This window comes from Coturnix japonica, chromosome 11 (assembly GCF_054131305.1).
Source record: "Coturnix japonica strain WE chromosome 11, WE-NBRP24, whole genome shotgun sequence".
Lineage (NCBI taxonomy): Eukaryota > Metazoa > Chordata > Aves > Galliformes > Phasianidae > Coturnix > Coturnix japonica.
Window position 1 is genome coordinate 9,813,970 of NC_140673.1, and position 20,807 is coordinate 9,834,776.

Here is a 20,807-nt window from a genome sequence, read left to right on the forward strand (position 1 = left end):
AAATGCGGCTTTTATGGCTTTATTGTACTGTAGTTGCTAGAAAGTATGTAATTCAGATCAGAGTTGGTACTTGGCTTCAGTACAACTGAGACAGCGAGCGTCAGGGAGGACGATGTGTTCATAATAACCTCACCTTCAGGAGTACCACATTTATCAATACCCATACAATGACCAGGAAAATAAATGACATCATCGTTAGCTACCAAGGGCCTACAGTAAGTGATTACCCACCTAACCTGATAAAAGATGATGGTGAGAGTGGGCTGTTCTGAGGAGTTGTTTTTTTCCAAGAGCATAAAAGAGGAGAGAAAGTGCTTGTGATAATGCGGTGCTGAATGTAACTATTCTATATTAGGAGACTGAATGCTGAGAATGGACTTGAAAGAGAAAGAAAGAGGAAAAAAAGCCCCAAAGGCAACTCAATAATAATTTCAGAACGATAGTAGCTCTGATTACAGAACTTCGTATTTATTTGCTCTCAGTTAATGTGCTTGAGATCACATCCGTGCCTTACGTCCATGGAAAATACTGGTTTTATAGCTGGAGGTATCTTTACCTCTCATTGACTAAAATATTACAAATAAGCAGACTTCATAACCAGTAACAGGCAGTTTTTCAAGGAGATTACATTTTGTTTCTGAGAAATAGGGTTTTGGAATAAGATTGGTTGCTTAGTAAATTCCTTTTCTTCAGCTAAAATGGCATAATTTAACAATGCTGTAAATATCATGAGCTTCCTTAACTTGGACAAAAATCTTTTGTCTTGGTGTGTCAAATAAGATCTCTTCATTCTGTGAAACAGATTTCCTTTTAATTAAAAATGAAAACAGAGACGGAACAAATTCAAATTGCAGATTACGAGAGTGCCCTCTTGTGGCTCCAAGAGTGTACCTTTTGCCTTGTAAAAGCCATGCTTTTTGTGCATTTCCTTGCTTTATTATTGTTATTAATTAGAAGGTTTTAATGTAACCTAAAGAATTGGGTGTTTCCATGTATCTTGTATCCTTCTATTGTCAGGAATGCACAGCACTGAGCAGAGCTGCTGTCCTCACGTTGCTCAGAGCTTCCCCTCACCAGGTGATAGCAGTCACTGCCTCTGCTGCAACAGTGACTGATTTTCATTTAATCATTTAAATTAAAAAGATGCAAAATACCTTTTTAAAGTGTTTCTGGGTGTTTTTGTTAGTGAGAGTCCTGTTCTCCTCTGTGCCCCCTCTCTTCTTAGCATGGGTTTCAACAAAGGGCTGTTGCACCTCTCTGGCAGGTTTCTGTCCATTGTTAACCCATTAAATGTATTAATCTTTGTCTGTCCTTCTTTGGGCTTTTCAGTGAACATTCAAGAAATCTCCCCACTAATTACCACAATTCTAATTTTATTAAAAAAGAAAAAAGAAAAAAGTGGGAAGATAATTTAATGGTCAGGAAATTGCTCTGGAATTTTTTGTTGCCTGGTGGGACATTTAATGGAACACTTATTTTTTCAGGGCAATATCAGCAGTGCATCTAACTTTGATCTATCTAAGAGAGAAATTTAGACAGTAAAAAGTTTGCAGATGCCTTTCCTGGCTATTAGATCTGGCTACTAGATTTTACTTTGTCAGCAAACTCAAGGGCATGTTTTTCAAGGGCCTTTCTTCTACAAACAAATGGAAAAATCTGAAAGAAAAACACTCTTTCACAAACAGGAGAGCTTATGGACGTCTTACTGTGACAGTGCTATCTTCTGCTTGAATTATTATTTCTTCTCTGTTTCTGAGGAGCAGTCACAGGCAGCGTTCCAACCTGTCCAAAGCAGGGGGCCCAGGGGTCAGTCCACCTATGTCCCTTCCAGACTGCTTTTGCCTCCTGGCCTAAAAGTTCGGATGGCACAGCCTTGTATCTAAAGCTTCAGCTCTGTCACTGACTGTTCCCTCACCTTTTCTTTCTCTCTCTAATCCTGTAACCGAGTGTGGGGGGGAAAAAAATGAATAAGGAAGTTCAATTGAAAGTAAAGTTTGCCATGGGGGCTGAAGGAGGGAGAAGTAGAAGAAACAGAAAGAGCCTTTCCTGCAGGGATCTCAGTGTTTCTAAATGTGAGAGTCAGGATTCAACTCAGATAATTTTAGACACTTCACTGAAATGTCAGAGTTACTTGCAGTGGTATCTTGTGCTTTTTCCACAGTAGTTAGAGAGGCATGACCAAAGGGCAACTCAGCCCACTGAAGATAGAGATTACATCCCGGTAATTTCTCTTTGCTGCTGTTTGCTGTGTAATGCAGGTGTGAGGGCAGCTGGAATTAGTGCAGGGTACCCAACTCAGTGTGCCATCCATGTTCCTCAGTGCCTCATAAAGACCTTTTGTGTCAAGCAGAATTGCCTTACTGGTGCCGGGCCTTGGGTAGAAATGTTTGGAGACAATCTTTCTGTTTCAGGGCATAATCACTTTTCCTTGTAGATGGGACTGGTATCTATTGGCTCTTTGGTTGTTCAGAGGTTTGATGGTCAGAGTTCAGTGCTGCTTAGGTTTTATGTAATTTGTTATTATTATTATTAATATTTGGGCTTCCTGTTAAATTTTGAGGTCTAAAACAGTGACTTTTCTGTTTAGGATCACATCTGCTTAATGCGTTTTAGTTTTGGTCACTTCTGTTGTTCTTTTAACATGTTTGTACTTTTGATAACCTTTCCTTTGAGAAAAAGTGTGCGTTAATTTGTTACCACCCTAATTTGGAACAGAAATAGTAAGGATGTGCTTTCCATGACCCAGTAACTCAAGAGATGTCACTGCTGTGACAAATCCTGCCTCAGCACTGATATTCACGTTCAGGTTGCCTTTGTCTTTAAACATAATTTGAAAACTTTCCTGCTCTTCTGTTGCCACAGGAAGGATTTCTTTTTCTCATTGGAAACCTACTCAGTTGATCTCTTTTCCTGTACTGTTTCAATTATCAGGATCTCAGAATCAAGGACATTGTTCTCTCGTGGCATACAGTTGTGTGTTTTCCAGCCACTTCATGATCTTTCAGATGCATTATCTGTGTATCTCAGTCTTCAAAGCAGAGAAGATCTTTATCCTAGGAAAGATGAAGCTGTTTTGGTATTGCATTGGTAGTCTGTAAAACTATCCTTAAGTCCTGTATAATGCTATTGCCTCTACTACTAAAAGGCAATTTGGCATCTTTGATGGTATCCATTTAGTTTATATTCAAGGCAACTTCTGTGATATCACACATTGTGGCATCACTACATTATGCCACTTTAAATGGGTAAAAACACGCAAGGAATTTTTGAAGAGACCACTTCTAGAAATTCGTCTGGACTTCTGTTTCGCATCCATCCTGGTCTGGTGCTAGTGTAGCTAATTGGTGTTTCAAGCATTTATTTTCAGCTTGGTGGTGGTTATTTGTACCATATCCTTGAAAAAGGGAAAGCAACTAGGAAGAAGTTTAGTAACTGTACTTATGTTTTATTTCTGTTCTTCCCCTTTTCCCTATCAGTCCTGGCTCTTGTGAAGTACAAGGTTAAGTACTCTTCCTGCGATCTCATTACCTGTTGCTTCAGTTCTCAGTCTTTAACTGGAAAGAAGTGGGTTGTGGTTAACTGGGAATTTGGACAGATTCTGGTCTTTTGCTTCTCTATTGGAGGTGAAACTGTAATTGCTTCTGTTGTGTTGTAGAGGATAGGTGAAATTAAAAAAAAACAAAAAACTGAAGCACAAGTAATAGTGGATTTCTGTTTATTTTACTTTCTCATACTGAATGAATTATCTTAAAATTAAGAAAAAGCAAACAGTACTTCATGTATTTGAAGTTGTAGTAGATATTTTTCTTTACTTGAAAGTCTACACGTGTTGATATATTGAGTAGGCAGTAAATGTGAAGTTATATATGTGCTGCCATTACTCAAAAGATTATTTGTTTCTTACGTCGAGGGCAATTAATGGCAGCAGCCTGGTTAAACTTCCTGCCTTGCTGCTGATCAATAAGCACTCATTCCAGAAAGTTGTGCTTCTGAAAGGTCTCGTATTAAATAAAAAACTGGCATTTCAAAGATTGACTTTCATGCCCAATCAAAAATGTAACTATCTTAAATTTAAATCCTTTAGCGTTCTTGTATTTTGCCTGCATTTTTATGCCAAAGTGGTACATTTTGTGAGGATACCAGACAGCAGAATAGAACAGTATAAGGACCCCTTCTCACTTTGTTTGGTTCTACCTACATTTATCCCGTCATCACTTTCTTTTTCTGGTTATGGTGGTCAGCATTTGCCACAGTTGTATAGGTAACAAACCACTTGCAGAATGAGATTTTGAAGTCAGAAGTCAGGCAGAAACCAAAGGTTTGAATCTTTTGCCAAATGCATTGCCTTTATTACTGAAAAATATATTTGGGATGAAAGGCAATTGCTTACAGCCAGTGAAAAATGGAATGCGTGGCAGCAACACACGTAGTCAGGAACTTATCAGCTGCAGTTGTGTGCTGCCACCAGAATGAATTAATGCAACAATCAAACATAGCTAGCAAAAACCACTGCTGTCCATGGAGCCGGGTTGTCTGCACCTATCCACGCGCTGACTGCAGTTGATCCTTTGCTGCATTTTGCATGCAGGCTTGGGAGATTATTCAGGTTGTTTGTGGTGAATGCGAGCTCATTGTGTGATAAAGAGCATAGAAGGCATTGAACTCTGCTATATTCTGAGAGGTGAGAGATGGGTTTTTGTGGTGCAAAGTGCTTGAAGATGGAAAAATGTAAAATGTTGAGGCTGAATCTTAGCTAACGTTTATGTATAAACATATTAAATAATACTTTTTTTATTTTGATAGCAGAACTAGTTGAAATAAGTAAAACAGTTGAGTAGTTTTTAAGACATTTGTTTTTTCAGTTGGTAGAAAAAACATGACAGCAGTCTATTAAGACTTTATAAAGTTCTGGTGCAGCAAGAAAAGGAGTGTTACAATATCATTTCTTGCGGTAATAAATTTAAATGGTCTGGTTGTTATTAGGATGCTGATCAGGAAGGAAACAGAAGTCTGTCCTTTTTTCATAAAATGGTATAAAAAAGGTTACACACTTCAAAATGCAGAAAAGACAAATTAAAAGCTTAAATAACTGCAAACAGCAGGGTACGTCAGTAATGGAAGGACTTCTTAAATGACTTTGACAGCTTTTGCAGGTGCACGTACTATGTCACTTTACCTAGTGGAGCACTGAAAAAGATTTATGGTTCTCCTTTTGCAATTTATTAAGAGTTTCTTTTTTTTTTCCTTTTCTTTCTTTGCAAAATAGTCTGTGGACATACCCCTCTCTTGTAGTTATTTTTATTGCAGCTCTTAGAGGAAAGTCAGCTATTCAAAAACATGTGTTGCTTGTTGTCTCAGTGGCTAGCTTGCAGAGCTGTAAACTCTGGAGAAAGTTGTTATTTACAGCCAGATATTTGCCTTCTCCTTTAACTTTTTCTTTTCATATAAGGATCTGATTTATTTTGGAGTAATTCTTGAATTTTTTTCTTGTATGAAGCCTAAACATGTAATTTGATGGCAAAAATGTTTTCAGGGTCTGACCAACAGGAGCTAGAAATTTTCTGGTTGTTATTTTTTAAAAGGTTTGTTGATGTTTGCTATGTTATACTCCTTACATACGATATTCTTGCTTTCACTAACTTGCTTCCATAACGCTATCTAAAGATGCCCCAAGGGGCCAAATGTGTGTAACTGCTATGTCTGTGCTGTTTGCTGGTTTTAAGTAATTTCATTCAGTTCCTGCTTCTCAAAGACACAACTTTTTTTCTTAATAAACTTGCTGACTATGCTTTGAAAAATTACTTCTCATGCTGGCAAATCACAGAGTTATCTTGTGGGAATTTATGAAGTTGATGGACTTAACCCATGTGAGAATAAACAAGGGTTTGGCTTGGTTTGGATTTCTGAAAATTCTCAACATTTTTAAAGACTCTTCTTTCCTGAAAGATCTTGTCTTTAATAGATGGCAGCATCTAATTCTGATGCAAATTTCAAGTGAAGGAGGGTTTTGCCCTCCAAAAGTCAGTTCCAGGCTTAGAGCTTTAATGCAAGTGAATGTCATGTCAGTCAGAATTTTCCAGACCAGGTAGTGAATTTCCAGTCTTACAGAAGTAAACTATTTTAATTGCCTCAGTGAAGACAAACTCTAAAATTTAAATCACTGAGGTATCCAATTAACAGTATCAATTAAGGCAAAGTAGTTAACCTTCCTTGTAGTTATTTGCAGTAGCATGATTGATTTCAGTAATGATGGGAATAATTCAAAGAACTCTCAGACCCTGGAAATAAATTGAATTTACAAAGGAAATTTAATTGACTACTGCTAATGAAAGGAATAGATGAAATACTTCTGCTTAGCTTGGTGTGGTACAACAGCAGGTAACTATCCTGGTATATAGCCTCGAAATGACCAGTGAGCCATCTTTTAGCAGTTTGCTTTCTTGATGATCTATGCTGTATTAATAGGTCTTGGTTGCATTCATTAAGTGTCTTCTTTCTATTTCAGATTTCTGTTTTCTTACATAGTTTGGTTCTTTGCTTTAAAGTAATGATAGTAAAATCACTTCTGTTCAGATTTTTAAAATTATTCCTATTTCTGTCATACTAGCAAATAAAGTTCTGTTTTGTCAGGCAAGTCATATCTTATGATGACTTACTTATTCAAAGCTGTTTGCCTGGTTTATCTGTAGTATTTCCTAAACCTTCTTGGTTTTATATTTCATAAATAGTGCTTCAGAAAATAGTCCAAACTTCTTAATATTGCATTTGAGCAATATTTGTTTGTTTTGCTATGCAAAGTCAAACCAGAGAGCGTGGTTCTATAAGGTGTTTATTGCTAAAATGCATGGGTTGCTCTGAAAGTAGTGCCTCCTATTTATTTCCACGGAAACTACAGTGAGTGCAAAGAACACAGTAACACTGTCTGATAGAGCAAATTCTGAGCTACAAGACAGATTTTAAACATAGTCACCACCAGCAGCTGTGCATTTTCACCAGCAATGAACAAGAGTCTGCATGCTACACTCATAACAATCTGCACCAGAGAAGATGATCCACTGTCATAGTACTCTAAATGCACAAATGCACTCACATTCACTGTTTGGTCTCTATCAACATTCAGATAGCATTGATGAATGCCAGTGGGTGCCTTTTTTTTTCTGCATGGAGGAATTCGGTGACGCAGCTTTGCTTCATATGCGCTTCCATGTCAGATGCCATTTTGTCAGACAGCCCCTCTGCTGCCATCTGTCACATGGCAACAGCATGTGGTGGAATATTGGCAGGAAGGTTCAGCTACTATGCTACACTACTAATCTCCATCTCTAACGTCATGAGCTGACATAATAAAATGGGAGGCATTAGTTTCAGAGCAGTCCTTGTACATTGGAAATATTAATAGTACATTTGTTTTTCTGTGTTCCATCTTGTATTTTTTGCTCAGTGTGAAGCTTAGTTTGGTTTCTTTCTTTGTTTTTAACACTGTAATATATACATACATATACAATATACATATATATACATATATTACAGTGTTTATATATATATATACACACACACACACACACAGTCAGCTGTTACTTGGTTTAGCACATTAAGAGTCACATTTATTCTTTGTGGACAAAGAAGTACAGAAAGTGCTTGATCACTTGTTGGACAAGAGAAAGTATGTGTTAGACTATAAAGAATATACACTGAGTCATTTCTGGTAATAATGGAGAAAAAAAAGTTCAGTATGTGTCCTGGTACATGTAGAACACTGACAACATCTGTAATAGGTGACATATTGAAATCCTCACAATACAAGATCTGAGCTCCTTGTAGCCTGAAATTAAGGCCATATTTCCTCCCCATCAGGGTTTGTTGTAGGCTTAGGCATTTGGTGAACTGTATGATGAGATGTGGGCAGTAGCACTTCTTTATACTTGTGTATGATTTTCTTTAAAGTTAGCTAACACTGTTTTTCCTTTGCACAAATTCCATCCATATGTCTTTAAATTATGGCCAGTCTTACAAAGCTTGGAATCACTTCTGTGGATGGATTGTCCGCACGGTTAATTTTTTGTGGGCTTTGATATGGAAGGATTGTAAGAGATGCACAGACCTTCCAACTATCACTTGTGTTTCACATATTTCTAACTTAAACATTCTGGTCAAGATAGAAGTTTTTTTTTCCAAGTGTAGGAAGAATCTTAAGCCTGGTTGTCTTTGCTAAATAGGAATATGATTGAACGGGTTACTCAGTATGGTAGCGTGTGAATTTACAGCACACTAACTTCTCTTTACAAGCTTTACATAGGATGCTCTGAGATAATGCTAACTTTAAGTAACCATAGTTTAGAATAATGTATCTTGCACAGAGGCATTCTTGATGCACAGCTTTCAAGCTGACATACTGTTTACTCCATCCTTCTGTTTAACACTCAAATATAAATACAGCTATGTGAAGATAGTCCAGGCTTCTTGCCACTTCAAAAATCCATTCTTCTTCATGCACAGTAGCCCATATTATCTTCAGAACTTTGCAAATATTTCTGTCAGAAAACAGTAAATCACAGTGCTTTGTCTTTATAAGAGATGGTAGGTAATAGGCCTGAGTGATGTTTTACATTGTATTGGCAGCTTTCTGCTAATCAAGGCTTTGCATAAATAAAAATACACTCCACAGACCATGAGGGAAAATGGTTTTCTAGCTCTTTAACTGGTTACATCTGTAAATTTTGTTTTCTCTTTGTAACAACCTTTAGAAGACTGGATCAATATGTACCTTTCCTCACTGGGTGTTCTGAAAGTCTTTAATGAGTGTGGTAGCAGCTAGATTCCAAATAAGGCTGACATACATTTGGGTTTGGGTTTGTTTGTTTAAAAAAAGACAAGAAGTGTGTAATGTTAGTTTTCTGTTCTCCAGACACGTTTCAACCAGCACCTCAATAACCAGGATTTTACCTTGGATGAAGATGATGATGATGAAATAGAGAGAACAAGCAAGTAAGAGGCCTGGTGGGATATGTGTGTATGTATGGGAGAAATAGTAAGTGGCATCATTCATCAAAGTTAAATTCAAGTGACAAGTCTTTCTCCTTTCCAAGCTTAATTGGAGATCTTTAAGAGGTTCATTAGTTTAGGAATATATCCCCTTTTGAAAGAGAGGCAGGTTATTATGCATTTAATTATTTATGGTGGTTTGGAGAGTTTGATATAATCCTGAATCTTTACAGGTTCTGGATACAAAGAAGCAGTGAAATTGTCAATGTGGGACCTCAGCTAACCTGGTCCTTGAGTTTTTGGCCATGGAAAGAACTTTTTTAGAAGTATTCCAAATAGACAATGGTAGGGAAAAATTGCAGTAGTACAGAGATCAGAGGTGGTAAGGTTATTGCAATAAGTGAAAGAGAAGATAAGAGACAAAAATACCAATTACTGTTGTACATAGGCAATACTTGGGTGAGTCTGCTCAGCTGACAGAAGAGTTATAGTATGAGAGCATTGCCACTAGAACAAAAGATGTGGCTAGGTCAGCTGGAGAGAGTTGTAGCAGTGCTGATCTTAATATAAGGTATAGACAAGGGAAAAGTGGAGCCAAATTTGGAATAACTATCAACTTTGGAGGGAAGATTTGGGAAGTCATGTTCCAAGTTATTTTAAGGATAACTTAAAATAATAGTTGTAGTGATTAGCGAAGAGCAAAGAGACTGGAGAATCTCCAAATGGCCACTGCTTCTGTGTAGATACTATACATCTGTCTTTAGGTAAGGTTGTTGACCTAAAAGAAAAGCAGGGCTCGTATTCATTGTAAGTGTTTGAATGTATACTGCTACTTACTTTCAGGAGTCTCTTTAATACTGTAGTTTTTATGCTCCCAACTGACACAAAAGATTTTGTCTTTAGGTTATCATCAGAAGACAGTGAGGAAGCTTCTGCTTGCTTTTATGATAGTGATGAATCTGGGGACACTGGAATAACTTCACAGCAACAAGGAGAAATGGACTTGCTTGGGGAGATTTTGGACACACTGAGCACACACAGTTCAGATCAAGGAAAGCTTTCAGGAGCAAAGAGCCTGGACTTCTTTAGGTCGATGGATGACATTGATTACAAGACTACGGTTAGTCTCCTGGTTTCAGTTGAAAAGTAACCACAATCCTTTATACTGGAATCCTGCACTACACTGAAATCAACTACATGCAGACCAGTCACTACTGAATAGTCCTTAGAATTGCTCGCATGTCATTCTGCTGCTGCAAAACAGCACACCCATGCTGGCAGCTTTGAGATGGATTTTCATCAGTCAAGATACTGGTTACACTTTTGTTCGGTTTACCAAGTCATCTGGGGAACAGGTTTTTTTTTCCCTTTTAACAGTAACCGCTTACAGAACTGTGAATAATGTATTAATTTACTTAATCAGATAATTTAGTATTATATTTAGCTGTCCAATCTTGAATTCCCAGAGCTAGTTTTAGTCTATGTTACGCGGTTTAGAAAGTATTTCCATTTTCACATTGCGTCATTAAACTAGTCGTATTGATACGAAGCCATTTCCATCAGGAATCCACAAGCAAACCACTTTATGGGTCAGAGCTCTTGCCTACAACTTTACAAACCCTTCCCAACTCACTGCCATGTTGTTAGCAGAAAAAAATACTGGTGTTTTTGAATTCTGGCTTATATCAGCTGTCCAACGTTTATTTTTGCTGAAAGGAATCTGATAGTCAGAGATTTGTCACTGGAACAACAAATTCTGACAAATGTTTAAAAAGCTTGTAAAATTTGATATTATGAATGTCACGCAGGGGTCACATTAATAAAATGCCCATTTTTGTTTGTTTAGCTAAAAGTTGGTATAATTAATTACTGAAGCAAAGAGAGGAAATACCATCTGGTTTTAGTTTTAGTCCAGCTCCTTCTCATATTTATGGTACAGACCAGCTAAGTGTCTTTGTTCACCGTCAAAACTGCTTGTGCAGAGACTGAACGGGCAGGGGATGTGGAATCTTTGTACAAAAGGTGATCCCTAGGATAAAAGACAGTGTTCTGGCAAGAAAGCTTAAAAACATAACGACAAAAACCCCCACACAACATTGCTCTTACGTTGTTTCTGGAACTGTAGCTTTGTAACATCAAAACCCAAAGGTTTAAGAGCCCACAGAATCCATTACAGTATTTCTGTTTTAAAAGTGCTTGTGTTTCTTGTGATATTAAATATAAACACGTTATTTATTTCAGAACAAGTCGAATGCACCCAGTGAAAGCAACCTTACCCTGTTGTGCAGCAGTGCAAATGACCAAGTGGACTGGAATCTCGGTCAGGATGACAGTGTCCTCAACGGGAAACAACTCCCTCCATCTCCAAGAAAACAGGGTTCTTCTGGTGGCAATAGAGAGTCTCTCTCAAACCTGGAAGAGGAAAGCAGTGAGAAAACCTTTATTACTGACAAGATGGACACCACTAGTGGCTGTATAGCATCCCCACCTCCAGCACGATCAAGTGACCATTTTGCTTCTCTAGAAAGTTTCAAAGTGGGCTATAAGTATGCGAAGCAGAATGAAACACTAAGCAATACCTCAGAAGATCCGCTCCCAGCAAATCTTGCTCAACATCCATCCATTCTTGTCCCTTGGGAGAAAGATAGGAAAGAAGGAAATGAAACTCCAGATGAGGGAGGGCTTCTTCAGGAAGTGGTATCTTTATGTAAGCTGAGTTCTGCTTTTCACTATGGTTTAAATATTTCAAAGGATAGCTTATCCAGCAGTAGCAGTGGAAATAATACGTAAGAGAACTATGAGAAGAGAAACTTTACTCCCATCAGAAGTTTAAAGGGAGACTACTCAGGACTCCATATAACATGATAACCAAAATATGAAAAAGGAATAAGAGATTTTCAATTATAAAAAAAACAAAAACAACACAATTCTCTTCAATTCAGTATGCATCTTCTGCCATTGGGACGTTTGCTTCTATGTTTACCCAGTTCTTTTGTTGGCTGTAGTTAGGTCCACAAAATGGAACTAAATATATAAATGCACTCTTAAATCAGGTACTAGTTAGTCTCTGTGCTACAAATACAGCAGGTGTATGGTGCTTCCTAGTGTTTACTTCCTCTAAGCAGCAGGAAAGGTATCACCTAATAGGCAACCAGGTTTTGAAGGTACTGTATTAATCCCATTAAGCAGGAAATGAACCAAACAATCTAGGTTTGTCTGAAATGTACAGATGTTAATACTTTTAATGAATAATAACTGCCTTAATCTTTTGAGAAGAGGTTTAACTATCTTAGGAGATGAATGCAAATGTACAAAACAGCAATAATGATATTCCATGACAAGAATTTTCTTCAGCAAAGAGGGAGAAAAGGAAGTTTTTTGGTGTTTTATTTTCTTTTTTTTTAGATTAAGGAATCACTTGTGAATATAACTTGGAACTTACTGCAAACTTAAACTGTGGCTCTGTCTTCCAGTTTTCAAAAAAGCAGCATGTGCTTTTCTCTTTTCTGTGAAGTACATGAAGTGCTGAATTATAATGTGAAGTTTATTAACTTCTGTTTACAACTGAGACACTTTAAAGGCTTGTTATCCAATTTCCCTATGTAGACTGTTTCATCTACAAATTTTCAGAAAGGAAAGTGTAAGTGGAATTGATAGATTTCTTTTTTATTATTATTATTTGCTACAATCTATTAGTGTTTGGAAACTAATTTGTGCCTCTTCTGCAATATTTTCTTTTGATTCTGAGTACTTCTTTAAAAGTAGCTTGAGCTGCTGTTATTTGGAAGTCATATTTAGTTAAATTATTAAATACTCATCACTGGGAATGTCATGTAACACTAGGAAATGGAAATTACTGATTCAGTATAAGACAGCTTGTATCCAACTCTCAGCCATTTTCAACACCTAAAATACTCTTAACGAACTTTGTGAAAGAGAATAAGTGGACATACTGTACATTGTATTTAGAACAAGCATTTGTGCTCTTCTGGCAGCATTCCTGAAGAATATTTACACACAAAATCCAAAAATTACTCCTGCTATATGGAGCAGCTCTCTCATTTCCCTTTTCCTTTTTTTTCTTGAATTCCCCACTTTCTCCACCTCTCCACCTTACCATACGTGAATTTCTTTCTCCAGAATAGCTCAGCATAGGAAAGGTGTGAAGTCAAGTTTCAGTAGATTACCATTGTCGGCTTTGAAGGATATTTGTGATGCAGTTAGCAGAAGTAACACGTGGGTTTAAAAGGAATCGTGCCTGAGATGAATGTTCTCCTGCTCTTCTAAACTGATGCCAGAAATGTTTTTTTTTCTTTCTCGCTTTGGCATGAATGTTTAGTCATAGCCTCAGTGTAGGCCTGAGTGAGCAACTTAATGAGGTCAGGAGTTGGATCAGATTGCACTTTAATATCTTTCTAGTAGTTTGTAGCAAAATTTAATATCAGTCTCCACGCTGAGATTTATGAATGAATTTTCCTTCTAGCCAGCACAAATGGAAAGGGTTTTCTTGACTGCTTTATTACAAGGCAGCTGACCTAAGGGAACGGATTGATATCATTAGACGGGCAACGTTTGATGCTTTACTGAAGAACTGTAAAGGCAACTGTGCATAAGGCTTTAAAGTAAAAGTTTCAACATTCTATTCCAAAATTTTGGTCTGTTTGGGGACACGGGAGGACTCGGTACTTGTCACTGAGGATAAGGATCTAGATTCAATCAGTGCCAGGGAGGTAAAAGGTTGTAAAAGTGGAACTCTTAGAGAAATGTCTGCGTCTGATTAGAGTATGAGCATTCCTGAGGGCATCTGCAATCTGTACTGCTGGAGAATCTCAGTGTTCCTGAGTTAGAGGTTTTATGTGCTGAGCTCTGCACTCTATCCTTTTGTTTACTGTAATGTGTAACAACATGTTGTATAAGCTGAAAGTGGATTTTTAAAATTAATGTAAAGATGGTATTTGGCAAAATATTTTACACAGTCAAAAGGAGGTAAGATTTTAAATAATTTTTGTTGTAACCTTTCCAGAAGGGTCACAGTGTTTGACTCAGGTTCTGTTCAGATGAGAATGGCAGGAAAACTTCGTAGATGCTTGTTGGGAGGTGATATTAAGGGCACAGCAGAGGAGATTTTTCTTTGCTGGTACTAAAGATTATCCAAAGATAATGCTTTTAAGTGTGTCTAAGGGAAGACAGCCAATGCAAAGGTCTGTGTTCTTGTAGATCTTCTCACTTGTTCTCATCCACGTCCCTGCAGTTTGCTAAATGGAGTTTCCAAATTTGCCTTTATTTTTCCTCTGCATCCAACACTGTGCTTTTGTCCATACTTCTATCTAAGATGGCCTTCTTATCTTTGTTTATTAAAGATAATATTGATGACTTATGCAGGAAAAAGGGAACAATTTCAGAACTTCTGGCCATTGTTCTTTTCAAATCAATCAAAGTCCAGGAATGCTGCCAGAAAGTGGTTTTCAAAAATGTCTATCTGATAGAGTAAATCCTGCTGGCTTTACATGAGAGTTATGCACTGAACTCCTATTATCACATAGATTGTCCCATTCTCACCTTTGTGGAAAAAATATGGAAGCCATATGAGGCTGGTAATATTCACGTAGTTATTATAAGGAAGGTAAAATTGAAAACTTGCTGGTGGAATCACTCAAGTTTGGTACATCACGGTAATAATTTGCTGTTACATTGAGTGAAAATACAAGCTAAAAAGAAATAAGCAGCTGAGTTATGATAGAAAGGAGATAAAATTCAACTTAGAATTATTTTTTATTTCAGTTTCCTTCAAAATGTTTCTGCTTTCTTTCCTTACTGTTTATAAAGCCTGCAGAGTGTTTACAGTCACTAAGCGCTACATCCTTTTGGTTTTGAACCCTGTGTATGCTCAAAATTCTCAGACTTATATCTACATTGAATTTAACTGTAGGTACCTTTTTAAACATGTAACGTTACAGAATCTTTTCCACTTACTGTCAGTGATCTTTTGAAAAGGCTAGTATGTGTGCCTTATTGAAATGTCATTACCAGTTACCAAATAGACACAAGTCCAAACTACTATTTTTGATTCAACACTCTTCTCCTCTGTCCTTGTGCTAATATAAAACTGTCTATTGGCTACATATGCAGTATTTTTATTACCACATTGAGTTCTATATTTAGATAAATTGTCCAGGTCCGGTACTTTGTACAAGTTTTAGACCTGTATGCTTCTTCTTTGTGGAAACTGTCCTGATGTCATTGAAAATCATCAGTGTCCCCCACCGCCTGCTGGTGAGAATTGAATTCTGTTTGTTCAGAGCTCCTGTGATGGTCGTCAGAGTCCTTTTCTAAGACATCAAGATCTCAAAAAGCTTCCCATTACTCATGTTGTAGGAAAATATCAGGTTATTTGGTTAAGCTTTGTAGTCTGTTCTTAGACTTAGGAATCTATTTCTGACCTAAATGGACAGTTCATTTAACACAGATCTCTGCTTGAAATGAGCTGTATTGTCTTGAGGGAAAAAGAAAAGGCGGTAGAAAGAGATTGCTGAGTTGTTCCAGTGAGATTGTGAAGCAGAGCCTGGGAGTCCCCATGAGGGGACTTCAGGGAAAATCCAGATTTCAGGATCCAGTTGTAGTGATTCCAACCAAATCATATAGGCAAAAGTAGTACTGCCTATGGGATAAATCCCCTCTGGGATTTGTGGAATGGATAATATGTTGTCCCAGTCAAAGCCTTCCCATCCATGCATATAGCATTGCAATGTTGTGGAAAACAGCACGGATATTCAGGGAAGAACAGTACTGTGGGCGCTAAGGTGATGCTTGCCTACCCTCTAAGCATGCAGAGGGAAGGCAGTGGTGGGCTCTCCCATCCCACATATTTGGGGATCATGCAGCTCCTAGACTTCTTTTGAGGAAAAAATGTTGTTGTAGAAGTTTTCATATAACATTCTGAGTGAAATCTTCATTGCCATTTAGCATTTCATTGGTAGTGCTGCTGTTTGGTGGAAGATGGGGTCCTCAGAAACCCCATCAGTAGCTGAAGTCGCTCAGGCATGATAACTCAGACTTCAGATGGAGCTTCAGACACACTGGGAGCTTCTGACTCACTTAGTCTGTTAGAGAAATGTTTTAGATCTCTAAAACCTGTTTTAGATGTCTTTTTGGGCTTTAGAATGAGTGTGTTGCAACTTGTTGTTCTTGTAAAGTTTTAGGCAAAAGAAAGCTAAGCCAGGTTTTTAAAACAGCTTCTATTTTTTCACCTACAATCAATCAGTCATATTCAGTCCTACAGAACAATCTTTCTTCGGTGCAGCTGTCTAATCAGATTGCTAGGAGCATCTCAAAGCTCTTCTCTATGCATGTAATTGGAAGAAACATTTCATGCAATAAACAAAGTGCCAGTGCAAGACCCTTTTGCAAGTGCACCGCTGTGAAATCCTGCCTGTGGTACCCTGCCCAGCAGAAAGCCTCTGAACTGCTGCCCTCCCCAACTGTGGGGAGGGGCTGGGCTGCCCTTTTGTTCACAAGGGAGATGGTTTCTCATCTCTTGGTGCCAGGCCTCCGTCCAGGTGCTGTGAGACTTCAGTCAGCTTGCTCTCAGCAGGCAAGAACTTCAGCCTAAATTACTGGGGCTTCCAAAAATGGTGTCCGAGGTAAGCAGCTTCTTTATCGCAAATCCCAGGGTGGTGAAAAATGCCTCTTCCCACAGTGAATCTTTGGAGTGTGAATGTAGGAATGCACCAGCAAAACCAGTGTGGATGGATATGTGACTTGTCTTTTGTAATGTCTTCTTTGCTGCTATTAGATGTATGTGTCTGCTAAGCGTTGCTCACCTGCTAACAGAATCTGGGCTGGAGAGAATATGTCCTTGTCCCCACCCCAGGGGTGTGGGCCATATTGTGTTCTTCAGGGTGGATGCAAATAAAGGAATGAAAAAGGGATGGTATTTATTTATGTGTGAAACTTTCCTTGGTTTGCTTTGTAATGTCTGTTTCACAGTTTCATCTGGTGGCCAGCTGAAAGTACTTAATTAAGGGCTTTCTTGGAGGCTGCTCGACTTCCTCTATTAGAGTTTTCTGAAGGGTGTGTGGCCAGCGTACTGTAGAGCACCAGGTAGTTGGCGGGGTCTCTGTTTTCAGCTGAGTTGGAGTAAGAAGCAGGTAACACAGCTGAAAGTTATCCTAAAGTTTTACTGTAGTAAAGGGTACTCAGATTCTCTTATGCTATTCCGTAGGTCAATTCTAAAATTATTGGTATTTAGAATCCAGTAACAGTATTAACTTTTGAAAACTGAGTTGAGTTCAAGTTATGGTTCTATGTGAATTGACATTCTGTTAAAAATAAGGGAGTTACTTGGTTTCAGCGGGAATGTGTTGACTTCAAAATCTTCAGTGAATTTTGTGCAATATTTCTCCTTGTTTCAAAGTAATTTAGTAGTTTTGAATGTGCACATCTGCTTTCCAAGCAGTCTTCTAAATTGTGTTTTTAGACAATGTGTAAAATTATGTGTATCACTGGTTGTAAGATAAAAACATGAAGAATATATTCTAATGAGGCAAATGTATATTTCCAATGACCAGTAATAATTATGGATGTCACACGCTACAGAAATAATAAAGCTTGAGCCAGTGTTTATGAACAAGTGGGTAATCTTAAAACTGTTCAGCTGAAGTAGGTTTAAATATTAGAGTTGGTAATTTTTAGTTATGATTTGATCACTTTTTCTTATCACTGTTAAAAATAAATGAGGAGCTAGGCGCTGCTTTTCATTAGCAGCAATGAGGGGATGGTTCAGGATGATGACCTTATAGTTATTATGAATATTTTTTGTGACATCCGTAATTATTGTAAGTCATTACTTAAAAGATCTACTAATGTTGCCGGTATCCTTTTAATTTTCTGTAAATTAATATCTTTGTATATTGATGTACATTTTGTTTTAACCTTTGGTTTTCCCTGGAGAGCTTCTTTAAATTAATTTACTTGAATGAGGCAATAAAGCACTGTGGAACAGCCAGTCTTGGTGCAGCTAATGCACGAGAGCATCGCATCTTTCACTTCATGGTTTTTGAGAAGGAAGAGTAATGTAAAATGCTTAGATATTTAGCAAACTGTTTTTTTGCTTGTGTCTCCTTTTTTAAGACCTGTCTCAGTTATGATGAGAAATCTTCAACATGAAACAAAGACACATCGCATGTCCAATCACTTCTGATTTTTTCAGAGCCTTTTATTGGTGACTTTTGAAGTCAATGTTGATGTCCTTATGCTTTTTAATACCTACAGGAAAGGTATAAAATACAGGGCATTTTGAGGTTTCAGTGACCATTTTAATGATTTTGCGGACATAAAGAAACCTAACCAGCAGTATGCTAACAGGTTTAGCATTATAGTTTATCACTGACCATTAATACAACTGGAATCAGATCTAAAAAATTTATTCCATGCTTTTGCACCCTCTGGACTACTGTTCGAAGTCATCTCAAGAATTGTATTTCAGACCTTAGACTACTCTTAGTAGTGCACTGTGTAATACATAGGAAATGAGCTGTGAGTTTGTTTGGTTTTGTTTTATTTGGAGGGGAGGGAGCAAGTGTTTTCCTTCCAAGTTTGTGGTTGTCAGTAGAAGTTGTTGGTGAAGTCCACGTTGCCATAAAGTGCCCGACACTGTATTATAAAATAAAACTTATCGATATTTAAACAACTTGGGTGATCTTGTTTGATGGGTTAGCATCATTAGAGTTTTCGTACTGAATGAATATGTAGAATAATAGAAAAGTACTGTATTTTATTGGAAGCCTTTATCCATTGTTTATTTCAGTTTCTCAAATACAGAGAAAAATGCGTTTTCTAATTAAGTACAGTTTAGACAGTGCAAAAAAGAAACGCTGGTGTCCTCTGTAATTATAATGGTAGTTGGTTTGTGATTCACTCTTATGAATTAAGAACAAATCACAATTAAGGGCAAATTGATCTTGTGCATAAAAACCACGGAGGCTGCAATTTTAGTACTGATACTCAATCCACAGTTTATAAAAATACAAATTACATTCAAAGAAAACAATGAGGCTGTGGCTTTAACATGTGCTACTAGACTTGCACCAGTTTCCTCTATCTAGCAGAGTGATGCAATGATAAAACCAAAACTGAGCATTGCAAAGGACTAAAAAAGAGCAGATAATACTACAAGCTAGTCTAAGTTGGGAAATTTTACACAGATAATACATCAGGACTCTTTTCTTGTCAGTAAAACTCTTACCAGATATCAGTGAAAAATGAATTAGTCCAGAGGTCTTTTTGATGTAAGTCACCTGGTACCACCCCAAGTATGAAAGTTGGCATAATACAAAGAATTGTGGCACTTGGAGGAAAAATGCAGCTCCAAGTACTGTCCTGTTTGTGACTGTATTATGAGAAGAGGTCATAAACACTTCTCTCCACTAGTGACTTTGCTGCCTATGCTCCAAAGGCAGCTTTTGCAAGATACATTTATGCAGTAGAGCAGCAGCCATACCTGGATGATAGACAAAGCATTTCATTTTCTTTCCCAGACTCACTATGTGTTAGCTTCATGTTCACAAAAGAAAAAGTAGCTTTATCAAATTCATAATTTAGATATTTATTTGATGCGACAAGCGATAACAACAACAAAACCATTTCAATGCCTGAAGTTATGTTGTGGGTTCACTGGTAGCCAGCTAAAGGAAAGTAGAGTCATTCTGTAGATTTCCATCAATCAGAAAAGAATGCCCACAGCTTCCTTCTTAAGCTTTAAAACCCAAATCCTGTTACAAATTCTGTATGAAACATAAACAAGTACTCGTTCTTAGAGGAAAGTCTGGGAACTGCATTTGGAGAATGCTTTGTGCTGTATATAATTTCCTTTCCATTGCTGCCTATCTCACATTTCTTCTAGAAGTTGAAGGTCCAGAGTCCTGGCAGTGTGCTGCTTCTCTCATTATCTTTTTCAAGTCTACCCGCAGGTAATTGTCACAAGTCTGGGAACAACACAAGGCTAAGACCCAACAAACAATACTGAAAACCAAAGGGAAAACACGGGCTGCAAAAACCCTACTGAACTCTGGCTTTTTCCTTTCAGCTTCGTTATCTATTTTTAACTGCTAAGTCCTGCAAAGCACTCAGTATCATGGACAACATGTAAAGTCCAAACTCTTGTCAACAGAAGCTTGTTTTTCAAGTGTGCACAGTTCTAGGAAGAGCTCAACTCATACACTTTTCAAGGTGAGTGTTTTTATAGTGGCATCAAGTAACCTCATTTGGTTTGTCTTAGTACATTTCCCAAATGATAGGGAGGAACATTTGTGCGTGTTCACGTGCATCTGTGAGTGCAAGAGTACTACTTGAAGTAACTTCAGACATCCATTAAAAACAAACAAAATGGAGATAGATACATTGAGTCATATTGGAGTTATATGATCAGAGTGGCTGGTTGACCCCTTGCGTATCTGCAGCTGAGAGGGAGAAAACGTGGTGGAAAGGCTGAAGGATGACAATGGAGCACTAGATTGAGTAGCTGGTAGAGTGCAGACAAAGGCGGTGAGGAGCAGTAGGACAACCTGGGCAGTGAGGGAGTGTTGTGGGCTGAGATCTGCTGTGCCAGGTGAGGAAGTCTACTGCAATCATGAACATGGGCAAGGACTGTGAGGTGTTAAGTTGGCATGTGGGCTGTATGTCTTTTATGTGGGTGCTCTGTGGGGTAGAACATGACCCCATCTAAGGACAGAGAATTGTGCTAATGAAGACAATGCAAGAGAAAGTAAAAGAGGGTGGCAGGGCAGGTTTGAACTCTCCTGGGTTATGAGCATGAGAGGATACAATGC

General features: G+C 37.9%; 1 protein-coding gene across 6 annotated transcripts in view; it reads left to right on the plus strand.

Moving 5' to 3' along the window:
* The window catches only part of DENND1B (DENN domain containing 1B), a 141,299-nt gene extending 122,629 nt beyond the window's left edge, over positions 1-18,670 (plus strand). For all 6 annotated transcript variants that reach the window (XM_085511129.1, XM_015869353.3, XM_015869351.3 and 3 more), the window contains 3 exons: positions 8,906-8,985; positions 9,886-10,102; positions 11,224-18,670. In XM_085511129.1, coding sequence (XP_085367255.1) covers positions 8,906-8,985; positions 9,886-10,102; positions 11,224-11,772 — 846 coding nt within the window. In that variant the 3' untranslated portion in view covers positions 11,773-18,670. The remainder of the gene's footprint in view (positions 1-8,905; positions 8,986-9,885; positions 10,103-11,223) is intronic.
* The last annotated feature ends 2,137 nt before the right edge of the window (positions 18,671-20,807 follow it).